General features: G+C 47.4%; 1 protein-coding gene across 8 annotated transcripts in view; it reads right to left on the reverse strand.

The window, feature by feature from the left end:
* The window catches only part of RAVER2 (ribonucleoprotein, PTB binding 2), a 371,062-nt gene that overhangs the window by 78,857 nt on the left and 269,078 nt on the right, over positions 1-23,127 (reverse strand). For 6 of the 8 annotated variants that reach the window (XM_069232507.1, XM_069232510.1, XM_069232514.1 and 3 more), the window contains exons 11-12: positions 8,384-8,526; positions 7,049-7,138 (exon numbers count right to left, since the gene is read on the reverse strand). In XM_069232507.1, coding sequence (XP_069088608.1) covers positions 7,049-7,138; positions 8,384-8,526 — 233 coding nt within the window. The remainder of the gene's footprint in view (positions 1-7,048; positions 7,139-8,383; positions 8,527-23,127) is intronic. The other 2 variants (XM_069232511.1, XM_069232509.1) reach the window with 1 other exon arrangement.

The following is a 23,127-nucleotide window of genomic DNA, read 5'->3' on the forward strand; positions in this document are numbered from 1 at the left end:
CCCTGAGTCGACCCCCCGCACTCCCACAGCGACGCCTGCAGAGAGGATCCAGAGGCTCCTCCTGACCGCGATTGCCTGGTAAGAAAAGAACCCGATGCCTGGCCCAAGCACTGCACCCGCAGCCCCCAGGACCGAGAGGAACCACCTACTGCCCCCTCCCCCCCCCCCCCGGCTACCTCCATTGATTTCTACAGCAAAGCCGACACCTACTTTGCACACTGCACCCGGCCACCCCTGTGCTGCTGAGAGTGTGTTTTGTGTGCTAGTGTCCACCCCCCCTCCCCCCAGTGCTCTATAAAACCCCCCTGGTCTGCCCCCCGATGACGCAGGTACTCACCTGCTGGCAGACTGGAACCGGAGCACCCCTGTTCTCCATAGGCGCCTATGTGTTTTGGGGACCTCTTTGACCTCTGCACCTGACCGGCCCTGAGCTGCTGGTGTGGTAACTTTGGGGTTGCCTTGAACCCCCAACGGTGGGCTGCCTATGCCCCGCACTGAGACTTGTAAGTGTTTTACTTACCTTCTAATCTAACCTTTACTTACCTCCCCCAGGAACTGTTGATTGTTGCACAAAGTGTCCACTTTGAAAATAGCTTATTGCCATTTTTACAAAGACTGTATATGATATTGCTTTTATTCAAAGTTCCTAAAGTATCTAAGTGAAATACCTTGCATTTAAAGTGTTTACTGCAAATCTTGAACCTGTGGTGCTTAAAATAAACTAAGAAAAAATATTTTTCAATATAAAAACCTATTGGCCTGGAGTAAGTCTTTGAGTATGTGTTCCTCATTTATTGCCTGTGTGTGTACAACAAATGCTTAACACCACCCTCTGATAAGCCTACTGCTCGACCACACTGCCACAAAACAGAGCATTAGAATTATCTAATTTTGCCACTATCTTACCTCTAAGGGGAACCCTTGGACTCTGTGCACACTAATTTCTTACTTTGAAATAGTATATACAGAGCCAACTTCCTACAACAAGGTTGCCCGAAAATGGTGTTTAATCGACACCGACGATTTCAATGAGATTGAATTTAAGTTTAGAAAACACGATTGAGAACTATACCAATGTTTACAGAAAAGAAGAGAGAAGTTCAGATAGTACCAAACCAAGATCTACCGGAGTAAGAGGAAACACGTCCGAACCTGACAGCGGAATGAAAACAATGTGACATGGGACTCGATGCCTATGCGCACTATTGCAGAGAGGAGGAGTCACTCGATCTTGTGACTCGAAAACCTTTTTCGAATAAAAACAACTTCTAACACTCCGAGCCCAACACTAGATTGCGGACATATGCAAAGCATGTGTATCTGCAGTTACACATGCCATTGAATGTGTTCTCATTTGTCTATTTGTTTGATGAATGCTTGTTTCTGTTTTTTTGTTTATTGTTTTGCCTTTCAAATCACCAACAATGTTTCGGCTGGTGTCCTCGGCTTCCAGTAATGATTCAGAGAGGGTCCCCCTCCCCCAGTCATGATAAAGTGGGTATTCACAGAAGTCAAAAGGTTGAGACCCACTCGGCTAGGCACTTGGTAAATACCCTGGGAGTGGTTGTGACTCCAAAAGGGAGAACTTTGAATTGATAATGTTTTCCTGCGACCACAAATCTTAGGTATTTGCAGTACGCAGGGTGAATGGGGATGTGGAAGGAGGTGTCCTTCAGATCTACAGCCATCACAATTTCCTTGTTGAAGCAGTGGAATAACATCCTGAAGAGTAACCATATGAGAGTGTTCTGAAAGAATGCAGTGGGTTAGGGGTCTGAAATCCAGTATGGGTCTTAGTGATCCATCCTTTTTGGGGATTAGGAAGTATAGGGAGTATACTCCTGATACTGTAATGGGACAGGCTCTATGGTTCCTTTGAGGAGTAGAAACTGCACTTCTTTTAAGAGGGTGAAATGTTAGTGAGCTAACCTGGGTGTGTGAAGGGCAATGTTTGGAGGTGTGGAAGTAAGCTCCAGGCAATAACCATGTTGGATGATGGAGAGGATCCATAGGTCCGATGTAATGTCTGTCCATTGTATGTTATAATACTGAAGATGTCCCCCTACAGGTGTGGTGTGGGGTTTGGGGAGATATATATAGTCAGTGTTTTCGTGAGGGGGTGAAAGTTTAGAAACCGAATGTTTGAGTCGGGCCGAAAATGTCTGTTCCAAAAGCGTTGATACTTATTTCGGCTCCGAGGTGGAAGTCTCTGACTTTCGGCTTGATCCCGAAACAGGTATGGCAAGCTGCTTGGTCGGCCTTGTTTTTCGATGTAAAACCCGAAGGCTGGTCATTGTTCTGGTCCGACCATGGCTGGCAAGCAGTGGGGTACCCAAGACCAGTGCTGAAGTCTTTCTGGCTGTACTGTGCCAGTGGGGTGGAATGGCTGTCTCGAGCCACAGGTGGTAGTGCTCTGAAATTGTTACCTCAATATGTCCCTCTGAAAGAACCTTCAGAGTAAGACGTTAAGGCTTGCTTAGTTTGGGAGGTGTTTGGATCTGAGGGTGTTGATGTTCTATAATCGCCTCTCTATGCTGGGCGACAAAAAAAAACTCTGTGTTTGGGACTTTGTGGTGTCCCTAACTTTCTTTAACTTCTCAAGTGTGGAATCAACTTGAAGTTGAAAGAGATGCTCCTTGTCAAAGGGCACATTAAGCACAGCTTGTTGAACTTCTGGCTTGAAGCCTGAGCATCTAAGCCTAGCATGCCTCCTCAAAAAAGATGCTGGTGTTTATCCCACGTGCAACTGTATCAGCGGCATCTAGTGCACATCTGATTGCGATTGTTTGCCCCCCCCCCCCCAAATCAATCTGCTGGCCACGTTTTCGGTGCTCATCTTGGAGATAATGGACGAGCTCCTTCTTATCCCTGTGAGCACAATCGTACCTAGAAAGCAAGGCCCTTGAACTTGCAATACGCCAATTGTTTGCTGATTGTGCAAGCCACTCTCTTGCCTGCCGCATCAAGCTTCTTGCTCTCCTTTTCTGGTGCAGAAGAGTCTCCAGTAGGCTGGCTGTTAGCCCTCTTTCTGGTGGTGGTAGCCACTATCAAATCTGGTGGGACCAGAGACCTAATGAATAGTTGGTCGGAAGGCGCAGATTTGTATTTCTTGTCCACCTGGGGTGTTATAATCTTAGAGTGGACAGGCTCTTTAACGATGTTGTCTGCATGACAAAGCATCCCTGGGAGCATAGGGAGGAACTAAACTTCTCTGTGGGTGGGGGTGAGGGCATCAAACAAAGTCTTGCTCTATTAGGTCTTTATGGAGCTGCACATTGTGATAAGTGGCTGCCCTATAAATGACCTGTTGATAGCTAGTAGTATCCTCTGGAGGAGCGGGTCATGTAGGATATAAATCTGGATCCATGTTAATGATAGGATCTGGATCATAAGAATCCCAAGGGTCTGGGTCTTGATGCGTGTCCCTTAAGTAGCCCCCTACAATCAAAGGTGAACCCTGACAGGTGAGGTCGCCTGCAGTAGGAGTCAGGAGAATGAGGATGAGGATGAGAAGGAGGTGGAGGGAAAGCGGGGCTGGTCAATATGGTGGATCAGGAGGAAGAGGAAGTAAATGCTTGGTTGAAGAAGTGGTGGCCTTGTCCTTTAAGGTTTTTTCGGAGGTAGTGAAGTGTCCAAGGCCTCCTGGAAAGTTAGCTTTCTCTTAAAAGTACCAGAGGGGGAAGTCACAATACCTCCTGTCCCTTCTTGAATAAACAAACCGGTGCTGTTTGGCATCCATGGTTTCTAGTATCTGCTCAATAGTATATGGTGTAGTGGAGGACTGACTAGAATTCAATTGCTCTGAAGGAGTAGTGTCTTGAATTCTCAGTACCAATGATTTCGGCCGGTGGACCTTTTTCAATGCAAAAACTGATTCCCAGCTGCTTCGGCTCAGAGACAATACAATCGGTGGCAAATGTTTGGTGGTTAAGATTCGGACCAAAATAGAGGAGGTTGATGCCAAAGACGCAGCAGCAGTCTTCATTCTTTTCGGTGCCAAGCCAACGGGCGGGGCAGGCAAAATGTCCTTTTGAAACAGACTATGGCCTGGCGGCAGTGGTGGTCCGGTGAACTCTATTAGGGCTTTTTTATGAGTCTTAGTGGGGGCAGGAAAGGCCACAGTATCCACCCGCTGCACCATTACCTCGTGACTCTCCATTTCGGACTGAACATCAGAGTCCAAATCTTGAATGGAGAAGGGCTCCGCCTGTGCGTGCTCTTTCACAAAGATGTTCAGGGTGTCTTCTTGGGATTTATGCACCATCTCCAAACCGTGCACTCTTCGATCCCGAAGGGTCTCCTTCGATCTGAATGAACGCCGCGCATCACAGGTAGCCTCCTCGTGATCCGGTGGGAGGCACAAATTACACACCTGTTGTTCGGTAACTTGGAGTGGCACTGAGGGCAGAAACAGAACAGTGTCTGTTTAATCAGTTCAGCCTTTTCTTTGGTGCCATGTGGAAGTAGGCCCAAGGCTGGGTGAGTCCGACCCCCCAAAGGGAGGTCGGACAGTTCTGGACGCATGAATGCATGAGGGAAAACGTGACCAAAATAACAATATTGTTGAAAAAAGGACAGATGGAAAGAAAGTCTCTGACCAGAGCAAATCAAAGACGAAGAGAAGAAATACACGCTGAAACCCAGGAGTGGAGAGAGAACAAAGGACTTGATGCCAAAGCGAAATATCACATAAGAAGGAGGAGCCACTCAATCCCTCAACTCTAAAATGCTTCTTGAAGAAAAACAACTTGCAACACTCCCACACCAACACTATATGGTAGACGTAGACGTATGCAGAGCATGTATATTTACAGCCACACATGTCATCAAACATGAGGTTTTGCACTTAGTGTCATTATTATAGGCTTGTTTTCATTCAAAACTCAAAAAGTCTCTCAGGAGTGACTTGCATTATATCGTCCTGTGATCTGTAAATGCATATATTATTCTCACTGACTAGATGTTGGTCAAAATTTGCAGCAGTCTGTCTGACAAGGGGAGGGTCCACAGAGGGGATAAATTCTCCTTTCTTTAGTAGTTGGATTGCATTCTGTTGAGTCCCCAATCGGAATGACCCTTTTGAGATGCATGAAATCTAGGATAGGTCTCCAGCACTGATTCTCTTGTTGATCTGTGTTCCCGCATCATCAATCGTACTAAAAGCATGGTGAGGATTTCCTGCTGAAGTTTCTTGGGGTTTTCTCTGGGGCTGGTGGCACCCAAAAAGGTCTTTCAATTAATTCTAGTGCATATCGAGTTACTTTACCTTCAACACCAAATACCCTGGAATTTTCCTACCTACTTGGTGCTGTAAAGTGGCACTGTGCAGTCCTGGTGAGACAGCAGGTCATTTTTGCTGATGGTTAGGACTTAGCAAGAATATCTCTTCTGTAATGAGTTGGTGGTTGTGGGCAGAAGGATATCTCCTAGCTTTTGTGAGTGGAGTATCCATGCCATCCAATGGTCAGCAGCAGGCACAGGGTTCCTCTGACCATGGGTAGCCATAATTGCAGCTGCTTCCATCAAGCTCACTGTCTTGCCAACTGTATCAATTTGCCTTCCTTCGTGATCCTGGAAGCAGCACAAGGCAATGTAGATACTCTATTTTCTTGCAGAAGCTGCAGAACTAACTAAATCTGTTTTTTTTAATAAGCAGGAAGTAAAGATGGAGCAGTATCTAGGGTCTTGTACCTTTCCAGTGTAGAGACCAGAGCTTGAATCATGGATATATTTCTCATCAAGTGTTGTTCCTCTTCCCTGATATGACCTGTATAAGGGATGGCTTTCACAGCATTACAATCCTGTTCACTGAAATTATATGATAATAAAGAGTAAATGTAAATCAAAATATTTCCAGGTTCCTTCCAACAAGCTTTGGAAATAGGGAATGTGATCAGTGAAAGTCAGCTGATGGTGGCTATTTGGTTTGTTGTTCCTCCTTTGGTGCTTTCTCTGCCTCTTCTTGTTCAATTACCATCCACTACCATCTCAGCATACTCGTGCACAGTCAACTCCTTCCAAACAGGTTAGGATAGAACTATCACAAAGAGGGAGGCGTTGAAGAAAGCAACTGGGATATCTTTTACAAAAGTCACTCATCATTTACTGAAGGGACATGAGAAAGTCAATCAACAAGGAGCTCCATCACGAGGCTCTGGAAGCTATCTCTAGATTAACAGAACTGGTGGCAATTGCCTTGGAAACTTCGTTCCCCCTTCACCACTGCTGCAACCTAATGTATGTCATGATGATAGGCCCCATGCTACAATGGAGGTCTCAATATCATTGCTCTTCTCCTCTTCTGTGTCCAAAATACGAATTAGGGTTTATTGTGGCACATTCTATGCGGAGGTCTGCGCAGAGAGTACAGATATTCTCACTTCTGTAGCAAGTATTGTTTAGACTGGAAAACAAAGGGCAGTTGACTACTCTGTGATTTGCACGTTTACATGCTGTTTATTAACTATTCTTTGGTGGTGTTTAGAGAGCAATTAACAAGACTGCCACCGAGATCACAGCCAAATCCTACTGTAAGGTTATGGGAAAGATGAAGAGGGCCTGATAGACTAGGGGTTTAAGTGACACTGTTATAGATGACAAAGTCTAATCAAAAGTTTTGTTGTTCATTTTTTCAATAAAATAGAAGAAAGGATTACTGGAAATGGTCTAGTGATGCAGCAGCAAAACAGACTGTGGTTTTAGCAATGTGACATTTAAGCTGAGTGTCATGAACCTTAACCATGTACTCTACAGACAAATTGAGACATTTTCAATATAATACAAACAAGCACCTTAAAAGAAATGAATGAGCTTTACAATTGCAGTTCACAATGCAACACTACCAATCATCTGCAAGGGGAAACATTATGAGATACCTTCAAATGCTAAAAGTGAAGAATTCATTTAGAAGGAGAAAGTCCGAAGGGCCACTAGATGAAATAGCATGTGGTCTCAGGCACTTCTCTGGTTACATTATGAGCAAATAACCTGAAAACAGACACAAGTAAAAGCAAACTACAAATGAAGAAAAGACCACATCATTGCCTACCTCTTTGTTCGCATTTTGATGCTCATACTGCTGTTCTTGGGAGCCATCATACGTAGATGGAAACTGTGAATACCACTGCTGTGCTCCTTCCTGCAATAAAATGTCCTCATCTTAAAATATGAACCAAGCAGCCCCATGACCATATTCACTTTTCCCACCATGACCCCCATTGTGATTTGGCTGCAGCAGTTTCCTTTCTGTTCGGGCCTATTCCATGTGGTCTTAATGTTTCCGCACATAAAACTACAAGGTGCAAGAATACTAGGCCCAATTTTACAGAGTGGTTCCTACCTGATCCCATTCTACAGCGCAGTGGAGCATGAAACACTCCCCCGGCAGCCCTTGTGCCGGCAGTGTCCACCCTCATCATCCTAAATTACCCTCACTGGGACACAGGTACAGATCCCTCTGTGGTCCCCGGCTCATATATAGCTTCTTATCACAGCATGCAGTAAGCAAATTAGTACCCTGAACCAGGGAAATGATTTATTCCACTCACCGCACCCCGTTTAGAGCAACTTGAAACGGGCCAGTGTAAAGGAATTACCACAGCCTATGGTTTAAAAAAAATAAAAAAAACTAAAACAATGCAGACCTCTCCCATCAAATTGTGCTGCGGATAACGGAAAAAAGATGAATCTGAGCTAATTACTTATATCATCAAGTTAAGATATTTGCACCTCAAAAACACTGTATATGACAAGGTGAAGTCCAGAGACCACTTCTCCCAGCACAAGCCTAGAAGAGAACCCACTACTCATTAGAAATGAAGGAAACAATCAAAGAGGAGTTGTGTTCATTTCCAAAGGAGAATTCCAGGCCAAAGGGATACTGCCCTGCTAGTTGCTTGCTGCAGAAAGCTGTTTAAAGATTACTTTATGGCTTGTTCAGTTTACTCTCACACCCCTCAAATTGGTCTGAACACCAAACCCATTTGCTCAGTCAAACTCAACTGCAAACAGTTCTTAGGAGCTCTGTTTATTAAGAAGAGTGGATTGATAAACCGTACACAGAAAAAAAAAGCAGAACGTTTTTCAAAAAGCCTGACACATACTTTCATTTTTTTTACATGTTTTGTATTATACAGAGTGGGGAAGAGTCATTTCAGTAATGAGGAGCATTGATAAAAATAGAATAAATAAAACATGTAAACACTGGCAGTGTGTTATCAAAGTCATCAAGGGTTACCGGAGGGCCAGGAATCTGTGACTCACTCAAGTCCATTTCCCCAATAGAACAGAGTACATACAAAGCATACTTTTACATGTCTGAAAATATTTATTTGACTTAAACTGCTGCATTAGTAGAATATCTATCAATTACGTAAATGCATACCTGTGTATAATCGCCATACTGTTGACTGTAATAGTTCTCAATAGCACCATGTGAAGTGGAACCTGGAGGGATTGGAGAATCAACTGCATTGCCTATGATTTTGGTGTTATGTTCAGCGTTGTGGTTCCTTGATGAAGCTACTGCTGAAAAACGCAAAGATAAAATAGCTGAAGAACATGGAAGTCTTTATTATTTTTCTTTTTATGTATCTAATATCTAGAACATCGGAAATAGAAATGCTATACAAAATGCACGAAAACAGAGCGTGAGGAAAATCTGTAGTAGGTGGTAATTAAACAGTTTGGAATAAATAGTGATGAGCGGGACAAGACTAAATCAGCAACTTCCTAAATGTTTAATTTAAAGTTGGGCAGTGATCACAAATACATCAGTTAACAAACACTTCACAAAAGAGTCCAAGCGAGACCAGGAGCTAATCAGCGTCTGAGGTGATACTCAAGGGCTTAGTTGAAATACATAGTGACCCCAAAACTTGGAAAACTAAGATCAGAAATGAGATGGGAGGTGAAGGGAATGGAGACTCACAGGGAACACTGAGAAATTAAGCTGTTTACCCTGAGGTTCATGCATGTTACCACTGATCTTCTCCTAGTCCCTGTCCTCAGACATTTTTTTAGGCCCGCCTTGCATTTAAAAGTGCTCCTACCCTCTACTCTACAGACCCACTATGGTGCACACCAAGACACAAGAGTCCAGGAATCAGTCCAAAGTTCGAACCCTATTCATCCAAGATTGCTGCAGCCATCTGAAGAGCCAGATGAGACTGGGAAGCTCGCAAGTGAGAGTGCAAGGTACCAACAGTGTACCAAGTAGGGAAGTGAAGGGACAGCAAGGATTATTAAACCAGAAGATGAACCTTGGGTGGCAGGGAATTACATTTTCACCCCCCTCTAAAACGAGTACAAGTTCTTCCGTTTGTGATTGAGGATAGACTGTAGTCTCTTGACAGGTTATGAATGAAGGCTTTAGATAACACCAAATTTGAGTCTCTGAGGGCACTACACTACTGTGGGTCATAGAGAGGTCCTATATGTTGTATGGAAACCTCAGCAAAACATGCAGGCTGCCACCAAAGGGGCCACCCTCAAAACAGGAGGGAATACCATTTCCTGGAGCATTTTAATGGGGACCCCTCCACCTCTTGGCTTGGCCACTGGGGAAAAAAAGAACTAATGAATTGACTAGGGAAGGATCTGTGAGAAGCTAGATCTTCTGGCACAATTGCAACAGATTAGCTAGGTACCTAAAACCTCTAGCAGAAGTTAGTTTTTAAATCTAAATAACGGTTTTGAAAAGCTTTATGAAGACATATTTCTCGCCTGCATGAGTGCATCAACATCTATGTTGTAAAACAAAGTCATGATGAAGATTTGATCAGAAACCTGACTACATTCCATGGCCTGAAAACTGTTGATGTGTTGGATACCAGATAGAGGGCCTCTGTAGGGAAGCAGATTCTGATGTAAAAATCCCCAGTTTGCTTTTTTGCTTATGAACCTCAGGTCTTTGCACCTCGACCTCCTAATGGAGCTTCACCCACTATAAGCATCTTTAAAAATTAATTTGACACACAACTGTCAGAGAGCTCACCATTTCAAATAAGGTCAAGTTTGGTTGGCAGCTACAGTAAAGGATTCTGAGCCGTCTGCACAGAAGTGTTTCCACGAGTTAGCAAATGTACAGTGACTGAAAAAAAAAAAAAATACTTACCTAACTGTAAGGAAATGCCTCCTTGGCATGGTTACCCCCTGACTTTTTGCCTTTGCTGATGCTAAGTTTTGATTTGAAAGTGTGCTGAGGCCTGCTAACCAGGCCCAAGCACCAGTGTTCTTTCCCTAACCTGTACTTTTGTTTTCACAATTGGCACACCCTGGCATCCAAGTAAGTCCCTTATAACTGGTACCCCTGGTACCAAGGGCCCTGATGACAGGGAAGGTCTCCAAGGGCTGCAGCATATCTTATGCCACCCTAGGGACCCCTCACTCAGCACAGACACACTGCTTGCCAGCTCGTGTATGCTGGTGAGGACAAAACAAGTAAGTCAACATAGCACTCCCCTCAGGGTGCCATGCCAACCTCACACTGCCTATGCAGTATAGATCAGTCACCCCTCTAGCAGGCCTTACAGCCCTAAGGCAGGGTGCACTATACCATAGGTGAGGGCACCAGTGCATGAGCACTGTGCCTCTACATTGTCTAAGCAAAACCTTAGACATTGTAAGTGCAGGGTAGCCATAAGAGTTTATGGTCTGGGAGTCTGTCAAACACGAACTCCACAGCACCATAATGGCTACACTGAAAACTGGGAAGTTTGGTATCAAACTTCTCAGCACAATAAATGCACACGGGTGCCAGTGTACATTTTATTGTAACATATACCCCAGAGGGCACCTTAGAGGTGCCCCCTGAAACCTAAACCGACTATCTGTGTAGGCTGACTAGTTCAAGCAGCCTGCCACACACCAGACATGTTGCAGGCCACTTGGGGAGAGTGCCTTTGTCCCTCTGAGGCTAGTAACAAAGCCTGTACTGGGTGGAGTGCTTCACACCTCCCCCTGCAGGAACTGCAACACCTGTCGGTGAGCCTCAAAGGCTCACCCCCTTTGTTACAGCACCACAGGGCACTCCAGCTAGTGGAGTTGCCCGCCCCCTCCGGCCACAGCCCCACTTTTGGCGGCAAGGCTGGAGGAGATAATGAGAATAACAAGGAGGAGTCACTGGCCAGTCAGGACAGCCCCTAAGGTGTCCTGAGCTGAGGTGACTCTGACTTTTAGAAATCCTCCATCTTGCAGATGGAGGATTCCCCCAATAGGGATAGGAATGTGACCCCCTCCCCTTGGGAGGAGGCACAAAGAGGGTGTACCAACCCTCAGGGCTAGTAGCCATTGGCTACTAACCCCCCAGACCTAAACACGCCCTTAAATTTAGTATTTAAGGGCTCCCCAGAACCTAGGAATTCAGATTCCTGCAACCTAAGAAGAAGAGGACTGCCAAGCTGAAAAACCCTGCAGAGAAGACGGAGACACCAACTGCTTTGGCCCCAGCTCTACCGGCCTGTGTCCCCACTTCCAAAGACACTGCTCCAGCGACGCTTTCCCCAGGGACCAGCGACCTCTGCATCCTCAGAGGACTGCCTGCTCTAGAAGGACCAAGAACTCCCAAGGACAGCAGCTCTGTTCACCCAAGACTGCAACTTTGTTACAAAGGAGCAACTTTAAAACAACTTGCGTTTCCCGCCGGAAGCGTGAGACTTGCTACTCTGCACCCGACACCCCCGGCTCGACTTGTGGAGAACAAACAATTCAAGGAGGACTCCCCGGCGACTGAGAGACCGTGAGTAGCCAGAGTTGCCCCCCCCTGAGCACCCATAGCGACGCCTGCAGAGGGAATCCCGAGGCTCCCCCCGACCGCGATTGCCTGCTCCTCAGATCCCGACGCCTGGTAAAGACTCTGCACCCGCAGCCCCCAGGACCTGAAGGATACTAACTCCAGTGCAGGAGTGACCCCCAGGAGGCCCTCTCCCTTGCCCAGGTGGTGGCTACCCCGAGGAGCCCCCCCCCTTGCCTGCATCGCTGAAGAGACCCCTTGGTCTCCCATTGAAACCTATTGAAAACCCGACACGTGTTTGCACACTGCACCCGGCCGCCCCGTGCTGCTGAGGGTGTACTTTCTGTGCTAGTTTGTGTCCCCCCCCCCCCCCCCCCACACCCACCTCCCCCTGGTGCCCTACAAAACCCCCCTGGTCTGCCCTCTGAAGACGCGGGTACTTACCTGATGGCAGACTGGAACCGGGGCACCCCCTTCTCCATTGAAGCCTATGCGTTTTGGGCACCACTTTGACCTCTGCACCTGACCGGCCCTGAGCTGCTCGTGTGGTAACTTTGGGGTTGCTCTGAACCCCCAACGGTGGGCTACCTTGGACCCAAACTTGAACCCCGTAGGTGGTTTACTTACCTGCAAAAACTAACAAACTCTTACTCCCCCAGGAACTGTTGAAAATTGCACCAAGTGTCTAGTTTTAAAATAGCTATATGTGATTTATGTGAAAACTGTATATGCTATTTTGCTAATTCAAAGTTCCTAAAGTACCTACCTGCAATACCTTCCATTTGAAGTATTACATGTAAATCTTGAACCTGTGGTTCTTAAAATAAACTAAGAAAATATATTTTTCTATACAAAAACCTATTGGCCTGGAATTGTCTCTGAGTGTGTGTTCCTCATTTATTGCCTGTGTGTGTACAACAAATTCTTAACACTACTCCTTAGATAAGCCTACTGCTCGACCACACTACCACAAAATAGAGCATTAGTATTATCTCTTTTTGCCACTATCTTACCTCTAAGGGGAACCCTTAGACTCTGTGCATACTATTCCTTACTTTGAAATAGTGCATACAGAGCCAACTTCCTACACTAACCTATCCGGATATCCATGCCCAGGCAGCACTATGATAGAAAGGATCCAGAATAAATTGGTTATGGTCTTCTAAGGCATTGTAATTCAATGAATATTCGGTGACATTTTTAATTTATATGCACTTTTAAAACTTGCCTTATTTTCCTGAGCCAGAAGTAATGGTATTCATGTTCTGAACTAACCTGTTAGGTGAGTTGATTACTCTTCTGGCCAACTGGAAGTTGAAAGCTACCCCATGGAACAATAGCCCCGTTCTCGGGAGGTTAGCCTTCACCTGGTACAGCAAAAGCACATGGCTGAGATATCCTTACAGCTAATTAGTTGCATCTCCCCGACAAGCACTGGCAATAGGTTTCCACATGGAACAGAAAGACAGCAGGCAAGCCTCTAGTTGGTTTCTTTGAAGCAGGGTGTGAACTCAGAATTGGGTGTGCTGAGCTTGGCTCAAAAAGAAGGATCTCTCCAGGTTTCCTTCAAGATGCCTTCTTTATTATTCTTAGGATGCTCTACCAGGGGTTGGAAATCAAAGGGGCTGCTCTATGGGAGTGTCAGCTAAGGGTAGGAGCGGTGACGAGGCATGTTTGTATGTTTTCTCCCACTAGCTCAACTGTCCATTGTCAATTATAAACACCCTACACAGGAAAGAACATTTGAGAAGATGAGCAACAGGAGAATGACCTGAACTCTTGTTTAGAGTTGGTGAACCCACTCTAGACTTCTACTTCTGGGACTTTTGTTGGGCTCTGTGTTCAAAGCTAGAGGCACTCTCTCTCTGCCTTACTCTCGGGGCTAGTAGAAGACGGACTTGCAGGGGCCCTGTAGGAAGAGGCTGCTGTGGACTAGACTTGGTTGCGAGTACCCTAGGAGTAGAAACCAGAAACCCTCTTGCTCAAGACAAAAACACCCTGCGAATGCCTAAAGGCTATGGAAGTTGAATCAGAGAGAGCTGTACGTTTTTGGGTTCGTGGGGAGTTCCGGTACGATGACCCCTGGTCAGGACACTACCAAGTGCCTTACAGCAGGGCAGAACTAGAGTTTTACAGCCTACTGCTGCACTCCTGGAGCTGCCCAAAGCATAAAGTCTTGTCAAAATCCATACACTGGGCATCAAGACTTATGAATTTGAGATGGGATCATCAATGCATAATTTCGTCTGTCCCCAGCTTAACACCACAGAAATTCCATTACTTTGACCCAAGGTTTCTGAAATATCTCCAGGTGAAAATGCATACCCACAATGTTGTGTGAAGAGTGACTGCCCCAGGCAGCCCATATGCTGGTGAAACCCCTGGGTGACTAGAGAGCAAGCCTCCAAAACCCCCAGCAGAGGGTGGGGATGAGGGTTCACTGAGATATTTTGTTGTGACTGGGAATCCCACAGGTCTGTGAGGAGTAGCTCAGTGGAGCATATGGCTCATCTGAGGATAAGGAGCACTACTCATCAGTCGCTGAATCTTCACATGCCCTTTATGAGCACGTCCAAAGCCTGCACAGGAGGTCCTATGAGACAGTGACTGATGTGCGCATTGCACCTCGGCAAGCAAGGGCAACCTATAAGGCACCCATAGATGCAACAAATAGTAAATTAGGAATTAAAAAAATAAAATAAGAAAATGGATAAAATGCAGACAGGCCGCTGCATCAAAGATAGGTGTAGGAAGTTGGCTCTGTATGTGCTATTTCAAAGTAAGGAATAGCATGCACAGAGTCCAAGGGTTCCCCTTAGAGGTAAGATAGTGGCAAAAAGAGATAATACTAATGCTCTATTTTGTGGTAGTGTGGTCGAGCAGTAGGCTTATCAAAGGAGTAGTGTTAAGCATTTGTTGTACATACACACAGGCAATAAATGAGGAACACACACTCAGAGACAATTCCAAGCCAATAGGTTTTTGTTATAGAAAAATATATTTTCTTAGTTTATTTTAAGAACCACAGGTTCAAGTTCTACATGTAATATCTCATTTGAAAGGTACTGCAGGCAAGTACTTTAAGAACTTTGAATAATTACAGTAGCGTATATACTTTTCACATAAAACACAAATAGCTGTTTTAAAAGTGGACACAGTGCAATTTTCACAGTTCCTGGGGGAGGTAAAGTAATGTTAGTTTTAGCAGGTAAGTAAATCACCTACAGGCTTCAGTTTTGGGTCCAAGGTAGCCCACCGTTGGGGGTTCAGAGCAACAGCAAAGTTACCACACCAGCAGCTCAGGGCCGGTCAGGTGCAGAGGTCAAAGAGGTGCCCAAAACACATAGGCTTCAATGGAGAGAAGGGGGTGCCCCGGTTCCAGTCTGCCAGCAGGTAAGTACCCGCGTCTTTGGAGGGCAGACCAGGGGGGTTTTGTAGGGCACCGGGGGGGGGGACACAAGTCCACACAGAAAGTACACCCTCAGCAGCGCGGGGCGGCCGGGTGCAGTGTGCAAACAAGCGTCGGGTTCTCTGTAGGTTTCAATGGGAGACCAAGGGGCCTCTTCAGCGGTGCAGGCAGGCAAGGGGGGGGCTCCTCGGGGTAGCCACCACCTAGGCAAGGGAGAGGGTCTCCTGGGGGTCACTCCTGCACTGAAGTTCCGTTCCTTCAGGAGCTGGGGGCTGCGGGTGCAGGGTCTTTTCCAGCCGTCGGGATTTTAGAGTCAGGCAGTCACGGTCGGGGGGAGCCTCGGGATTCCCTCTGCAGGCGTCGCTGTGGGGGCTCAGGGGGGACAACTTTGGTTATTCACGGTCTCGGAGTCGCCGGAGGGTCCTCCCTGAGGTGTTGGTTCTCCACCAGTCGAGTCGGGGTCGCCGGGTGCAGTGTTGCAAGTCTCACGCTTCTTGCGGGGATTTGCAGGGGTCTTTAAATCTGCTCCTCTGTAACAAAGTTGCAGTTCTTTTGGAGCAGTGCCGCTGTCCTCGGGAGTTTCTGGTCTTTCATGAAGCAGGGCAGTCCTCTGAGGATTCAGAGGTCGCTGGTCCTTGGGAAAGCGTCGCTGGAGCAGGTTTCTTTGGAAGGCAGGAGACAGGCCGGTAGGACTGGGGCCAAAGCAGTTGGTGTCTTCTTTCTTCTTCTGCAGCTCAGCAGTTCTGCAGCTCAGCAGTCCTCTTCTTCTTGTAAGTTGCAGGAATCTAAATCTTTAGGTTCAGGGAAGCCCTTAAATACTACATTTAAGGGCGTGTTTAGGTCTGGGGGGTTAGTAGCCAATGGCTACTAGCCCTGAGGGTGGGTACACCCTCTTTGTGCCTCCTCCCAAGGGGAGGGGGTCACAATCCTATCCCTATTGGGGGAATCCTCCATCTGCAAGATGGAGGATTTCTAAAAGTTAGAGTCACTTCAGCTCAGGACACCTTAGGGGCTGTCCTGACTGGCCAGTGACTCCTCCTTGTTGTTCTCATTATTTCCTCCGGCCTTGCCGCCAAAAGTGGGGCCGTGGCCGGAGGGGGCGGGCAACTCCACTAGCTGGAGTGCCCTGTTGTGCTGGAACAAAGGGGGTGAGCCTTTGAGGCTCACCGCCAGGTGTTACAGCTCCTGCCTGGGGGAGGTGTTAGCATCTCTACCCAGTGCAGGCTTTGTTACTGGCCTCAGAGAGACAAAGGCACTCTCCCCATGGGGCCAGCAAAATGTCTCAGTTGTGGCAGGCTGCTGGAACCAGTCAGCCTACACAGATAGTCGGTTAAGGTTTCAGGGGGCACCTCTAAGGTGCCCTCTGGGGTGTATTTTACAATAAAATGTACACTGGCATCAGTGTGCATTTATTGTGCTGAGAAGTTTGATACCAAACTTCCCAGTTTTCAGTGTAGCCATTATGGTGCTGTGGAGTTCGTGTTTGACAAACTCCCAGACCATATACTCTTATGGCTACCCTGCACTTACAATGTCTAAGGTTTTGCTTAGACACTGTAGGGGCACAGTGCTCAAACACTGGTGCCCTCACCTATGGTATAGTGCACCCTGCCTTAGGGCTGTAAGGCCTGCTAGAGGGTTGACTTATCTATACTGGCATAGGCAGTGAGAGGCTGGCATGGCACCCTGAGGGGAGTGCCATGTCGACTTACTCATTTTGTTCTCACCAGCACACACAAGCTGGCAAGCAGTGTGTCTGTGCTGAGTGAGGGGTCTCCAGGGTGGCATAAGACATGCTGCAGCCCTTAGAGACCTTCCCTGGCATCAGGGCCCTTGGTACCAGGGGTACCAGATACAAGGGACTTACCTGGATGCCAGGGTGTGCCAATTGTGAAAACAAAATTACAGGTTAGGGAAATAACACTGGTGCTGGGGCCTGGTTAGCAGGCCTCAGCACACTTTCAATTCAAAACATAGCATCAGCAAAGGCAAAAAGTTAGGGGGTAACCATGCCAAGGAGGCATTTCCTTACACCTCCTCCCCCCCCCCCCCCCCCCCAAACGAAAGAGGATGAGACTAACCTTTCCCAAGAAAGTCTTCATTTTCCAAGTGGAAGAACCTGGAAAGACCATCTGCATTGGCATGGGCAGTCCCAGGTCTGTGCAGAGTGCTCAATGACTCCCAATTCCAGCATCTTGTGGACTTCCACGTTGATGCTTTCCTTAACTTGGTCAGACTGTCTCAATATTTTGTTTTTGACAGGCATGCTGTCTCCTGTGTCCACATCATGGGTACACAGCTGTGTCTGACCAGGGGTTAGGGAAAAGAGCTCAGCAAACTGTTGTAAGACCTTCCTACAATCAGATTGCTGTTGGTCAGAGAGGGTGTCTGAATAGATCACTCCATCTACTGAACCATCTTTAGGGTTTGATGAGAGGAGATCAGGGAGAGGTTCACTCTCAGCTTCCTGGTCCTCATCTGTTACCATCAACAGATTTACATCAGCCCTGTCATGGAAGAGCTTTAGGCGGTTCACATGGATCACCCTCTTGGGGCTCCTGCTAGTGCCTAGGTCCACCAGGTAGGTGACCTGACTCTTCTTCTCTAGCACTGGGTAAGGGCCACTCCATCTGTCCTGAAGTGCCCTGGGAGCCACAGGCTCCAAAACCCAGACTTTCTGCCCTGGTTGAAATTCAACCATTGCAGCCTTTTGGTCATATCAAAACTTCTGGAGCTGTTGGCTGGCCTCAAGGTTTTTACTTGCCTTTTCCATGTACTCTGCCATCCTTGAACGAAGGCCAAGTACATAGTCCAATATGTCTTGTTTAGGCTCATGAAGAGGTCTCTCCCAGCCTTCTTTCACAAGAGCTAGTGGTCCCCTTACAGGGTGGCCAAACAGAAGTTCAAAGGGTGAGAACCCTACTCCCTTCTGAGGCACCTCTCTGTAAGCGAAGAGCAGACATGGCAGGAGGACATCCCATCTCCTTTTGAGTTTTTCTGAGAGCCCCATGATCATGCCCTTTAATGTCTTGTTGAATCTCTCAACAAGGCCATTAGTTTGTGGATGATAAGGTGTAGTGAATGTATAAGTCACTCCACACTCATTCCACATGTGTTTCAAGTATGCTGACATGAAGTTGGTACCTCTGTCAGACACCACCTCCTTAGGGAAGCCCACTCTGGTAAAGATACCAATGAGGGCCTTGGCTACTGCAGGGGCAGTAGTCGACCTAAGGGGAATAGCTTCAGGATACCTAGTAGCATGATCCACTACTACTAGGATGTACATATTTCCTGAGGCTGTGGGAGGTTCAAGTGGACCCACTATGTCCACCCCCACTCTTTCAAAGGGGACCCCCACCACTGGAAGTGGAATGAGGGGGGCCTTTGGGTACCCACCTGTCTTACCACTGGCTTGACAGGCGGCACAGGAAACACAAAACTCCTTGACCTTCTGGGACATTTTGGGCCAATAGAAGTGGTTGACTAGTCTCTCCCACGTCTTGGTTTGTCCCAAATGCCCAGCAAGGGGAATATCATGGGCTAAGGTCAGAATAAACTCTCTGAACTCCTGAGGCACTACCACTCTCCTAGTGGCACCAGGTTTGGGATCTCTTGCCTCAGTGTACAGGAGTCCATCTTCCCAATAGACCCTATGTGTTCCAGTTTTCTTGCCATTGGACTCTTCAGCAGCTTGCTGCCTAAGGCCTTCAAGAGAGGGACAGGTTTCTTGCCCCTTACACAACTGTTCCCTTGAGGGTCCCCCTGGGCCTAAGAGCTCAACCTGATAAGGTTCCAACTCCATAGGCTCAGTGTAGGAAGTTGGCTCTGTATGTGCTATTTCAAAGTAAGGAATAGCATGCACAGAGTCCAAGGGTTCCCCTTAGAGGTAAAATAGTGGTAAAAATAGATAATACTAATGCTCTATTTTGTGGTAGTGTGGTCGAGCAGTAGGCTTATCCAAGGAGTAGTGTTAAGCATTTGTTGTACATACACAGACAATAAATGAGGTACACACAATCAAGAGACAAATCCAGCCAATAGGTTTTGTTAAAGAAAAATATATTTTCTTAGTTTATTTTAAGAACCACAGGTTCAAATTTTACATGTAATAGCTCTTTTGAAAGGTATTGCAGGTAAGTACTCTAGGAACTTTGAATCATTACTTTAGCATGTATACTTTTTGCATAAAACACAATAAGCTGTTTTAAAAGTGGACACTTAGTGCAATTTTCACAGTTCCTGGGGGAGGTAAGTTATTGTTAGTTTTCACAGGTAAGTAAGTCACTTACAGGTTTGAGTTTTTGGTCCAAGGTAGCCCACCGTTGGGGGTTCACAGCAACCCCAAAGTTATCACACCAGCAGCTCAGGGCCGGTCAGGTGCAAAGGTCAAAGAGGTGCCCAAAACACATAGGCTATAATGGAGAGAAGGGGGTGCCCCGGTTCCAGTCTGCCAGCAGGTAAGTACCCGCGTCTTCGGAGGGCAGACCAGGGGGGTTTTGTAGGGCACCGGGGGGGACACAAAGTAGCACAGAAGGTACACCCTCAGCAGCGCGGGGGCGGCCGGGTGCAGTGTGCAAACACGCGTCGGGTTTCCTTCAGGTTTCAATGGAAGTCAATGAGAGATCAAGGGATCTCTTCAGCGTCGCAGGCAGGCAAGGGGGGGGGCTCCTCGGGGTAGCCACCACCTGGGCAAGGGAGAGGGCCTCCTGGGGGTCACTCCTGCACAGAAGTTCCGTTTCTTTAGGGGCTGGGGGCTGCGGGTGCAGGGTCTTTTCCAGCCGTCGGGAAATGGAGTTCAGACAGTCGCGGTCAGGGGGAGCCTGGGGATTCCCTCTGCAGGCGTCGCTGTGGGGGTTCAAGGGGGACAACTTTGGTTACTCACAGTCGTAGAGTCGCCGGAGGGTCCTCCCTGAGTTGGTTGTTCTCCACCAGTCGAGTCGGGGTCGCCGGGTGCAGTGTTGCAAGTCTCACGCTTCTTGCGGGGAGTTGCAGTGGTCTTTAAATCTGCTCCTTGTAACAAAGTTGCAGTTCTTTTGGAGCAGTGCCGCTGTCCTCGGGAGTTTCTTGTCTTTTTCGAAGCAGGGCAGTCCTCAGAGGATTCAGAGGTCGCTGGTCCCTTGGAAAGCGTCGCTGGAGCAGGTTTCTTTGGAAGGCAGGAGACAGGCCGGTAAGTCTGGGGCCAAGGCAGTTGGTGTCTTCTGTTCTTCCTCTGCAGGGGTTTGTCAGCTCGGCAGTCCTTCTTCTTGTAGTTGCAGGAATCTCCTTTCTAGTTTCAGGGAGAGCCCTTAAATACTAAATTTAAGGGCGTGTTTAGGTCTGGGGGGTTAGTAGCCAATGGCTACTAGCCCTGAGGGTGAGTACACCCTCTTTGTGCCTCCTCCCAAGGGGAGGGGGTCACATCCCTAATCCTATTGGGGGAATCCTCTATCTGCAAGATGGAGGATTTCTAAAAGTTAGAGTCACCTCAGCTCAGGACACCTTAGGGGCTGTCCTGACTGGCCAGTGACTCCTCCTTGTTATTCTCATTATTTTCTCCGGCCTTGCCGCCAAAAGTGGGGGCCGGGCAACTCCACTAGCTAGAGTGTCCTGCGGTGCTGTGACAAAGGGGTGAGCCTTTGAGGCTCACCGCCAGGTGTTACAGCTCCTGCCTGGGGGAGGTGTTAGCATCTCCACCCAGTGCAGGCTTTGTTACTGGCCTCAGAGTGACAAAGGCACTCTCCCCATGGGGCCAGCAACATGTCTCTAGTGTGGCAGGCTGCTGGAACCAGTCAGCCTACACAGATAGTCGGTTAAGTTTCAGGGGGCACCTCTAAGGTGCCCTCTGGGGTGTATTTTACAATAAAATGTACACTGGCATCAGTGTGCATTTATTGTGCTGAGAAGTTTGATACCAAACTTCCCAGTTTTCAGTGTAGCCATTATGGTGCTGTGGAGTTCGTGTTTGACAGACTCCCAGACCATATACTCTTATGGCTACCCTGCACTTACAATGTCTAAGGTTTTGCTTAGACACTGTAGGGGCACAGTGCTCATGCACTGGTGCCCTCACCTATGGTATAGTGCACCCTGCCTTAGGGCTGTAAGGCCTGCTAGAGGGGTGTCTTACCTATACTGCATAGGCAGTGAGAGGCTGGCATGGCACCCTGAGGGGAGTGCCATGTCGACTTACTCAGTTTGTTCTCACTAGCACACACAAGCTGGTAAGCAGTGTGTCTGTGCTGAGTGAGGGGTCTCTAGGGTGGCATAATACATGCTGCAGCCCTTAGAGACCTTCCCTGGCATCAGGGCCCTTGGTACCAGAGGTACCAGTTACAAGGGACTTATCTGGAGGCCAGGGTGTGCCAATTGTGGAATCAAAAAGTACAGGTTAGGGAAAGAACACTGGTGCTGGGGCCTGGTTAGCAGGCCTCAGCACACTTTCAATACAAAACATAGCATCAGCAAAGGCAAAAAGTCAGGGGGTAACCATGCCAAGGAGGCATTTCCTTACACTCAGTTCCCTCAGAGGGCAGAACTTCTTCCTGAGAAGAGAGGTTCTCTTTCTGTTGTTGTGTTGCAGCTGGTTTCCCAGCTGGCTTTCCTTTTCTCTTGGTAGGCTGGGCTCTTTTTCCCAGACTCCAGCTCTACTTTTTCACCCTGAGCCTTGCACTGTGCCCTTGTCTTGACACACACCAGTTCAGGGATACCCAACATGGCTGCATGGGTTTTCAGTTCCATCTTAGCCCATGCTGAGGACTCCAGGTCATTTCCAAGCAAACAGTCTACTGGGATATTTGAGGAGACCACCACCTGTTTCAGGCCATTGACCCCTCCCCACTCTAAAGTTACCATAGCCATGGGATGTACTTTAGTTTGATTGTCAGCATTGGTGACTGGATAAGTTTGTCCAGCCAGGTATTGACCAGGGGAAACCAGTTTCTCTGTCACCATGGTGACACTGGCACCTGTATCCCTCAGGCCTTCTACACTTGTCCCATTAATTAAGAGCTGCTGCCTGTATGTTTGCATGTTAGGAGGCCAGGCAGCCAGTGTGGCTAAATCCACCCCACCCTCAGAGACTAATGTAGCTTCAGTGTGACACCTGATTTGCTCTGGGCACACTGTTGATCCCACTTGGAGACTAGCCATTCCAGTGTTAGCTGGAGTGGAGTTAGAAGTGGTACTTTTCTTGGGACAGGCCTGGTCTCCAGTTTGGTGTCCAGGCTGATTACAGCTACGACACCAGGCCTTTTTGGGATCAAAGTTTTTACCCTTGTACCCAAAATTTGTTTGTGAAGAGGCTCTGGGCCCACCCTCCTGTGCAGGTTTTTGGGGGCCTGTATTACTATTTTTATTTTTGGATGTCTCAACACCTTTCCCCTGGGGAGGCTTTGTGACCCCTTTCTTTTGGTCACCCCCTGTGGAAGTCTTGGTCACCCTAGTCTTGACCCAATTCTTGGGGAGAAATTGGTCCTAGGTCTACCAGATGCTGATGCAGTTTATCATTGAAACAATTACTTAATAGGTGTTCTTTCACAAATACATTGTACAGCCCATCATAATTACTTACACCACTGCCTTGAATCCAACCATCCAGTGTTTTCACTGAGTAGTCTACAAAATCAACCCAGGTCTGGCTCGAGGATTTTTTAGCCCCCCTGAATCTAATCCTATACTCCTCAGTGGAGAATCCAATGCCCTCAATCAGGGTACCCTTCATGAGGTCATAAGATTCTGCATCTTTTCCAGAGAGTGTGAGGAGTCTATCCCTACACTTTCCAGTGAACATTTCCCAAAGGAGAGCACCCCAGTGAGATCTGGTCACTTTTCTGGTTACACAAGCCCTCTCAAAAGCTCTGAACCATTTGGTGATGTCATCACCATCTTCATATTTAGTTACAATCCCTTTAGGGATTTTCAACATGTCAGGAGAATCTCTGACCCTAGTTATGTTGCTGCCACCATTGATGGGCCCTAGGCCCATCTCTTGTCTTTCCCTTTCTAA

This window comes from Pleurodeles waltl, chromosome 4_2, assembly GCF_031143425.1.
Source record: "Pleurodeles waltl isolate 20211129_DDA chromosome 4_2, aPleWal1.hap1.20221129, whole genome shotgun sequence".
Lineage (NCBI taxonomy): Eukaryota > Metazoa > Chordata > Amphibia > Caudata > Salamandridae > Pleurodeles > Pleurodeles waltl.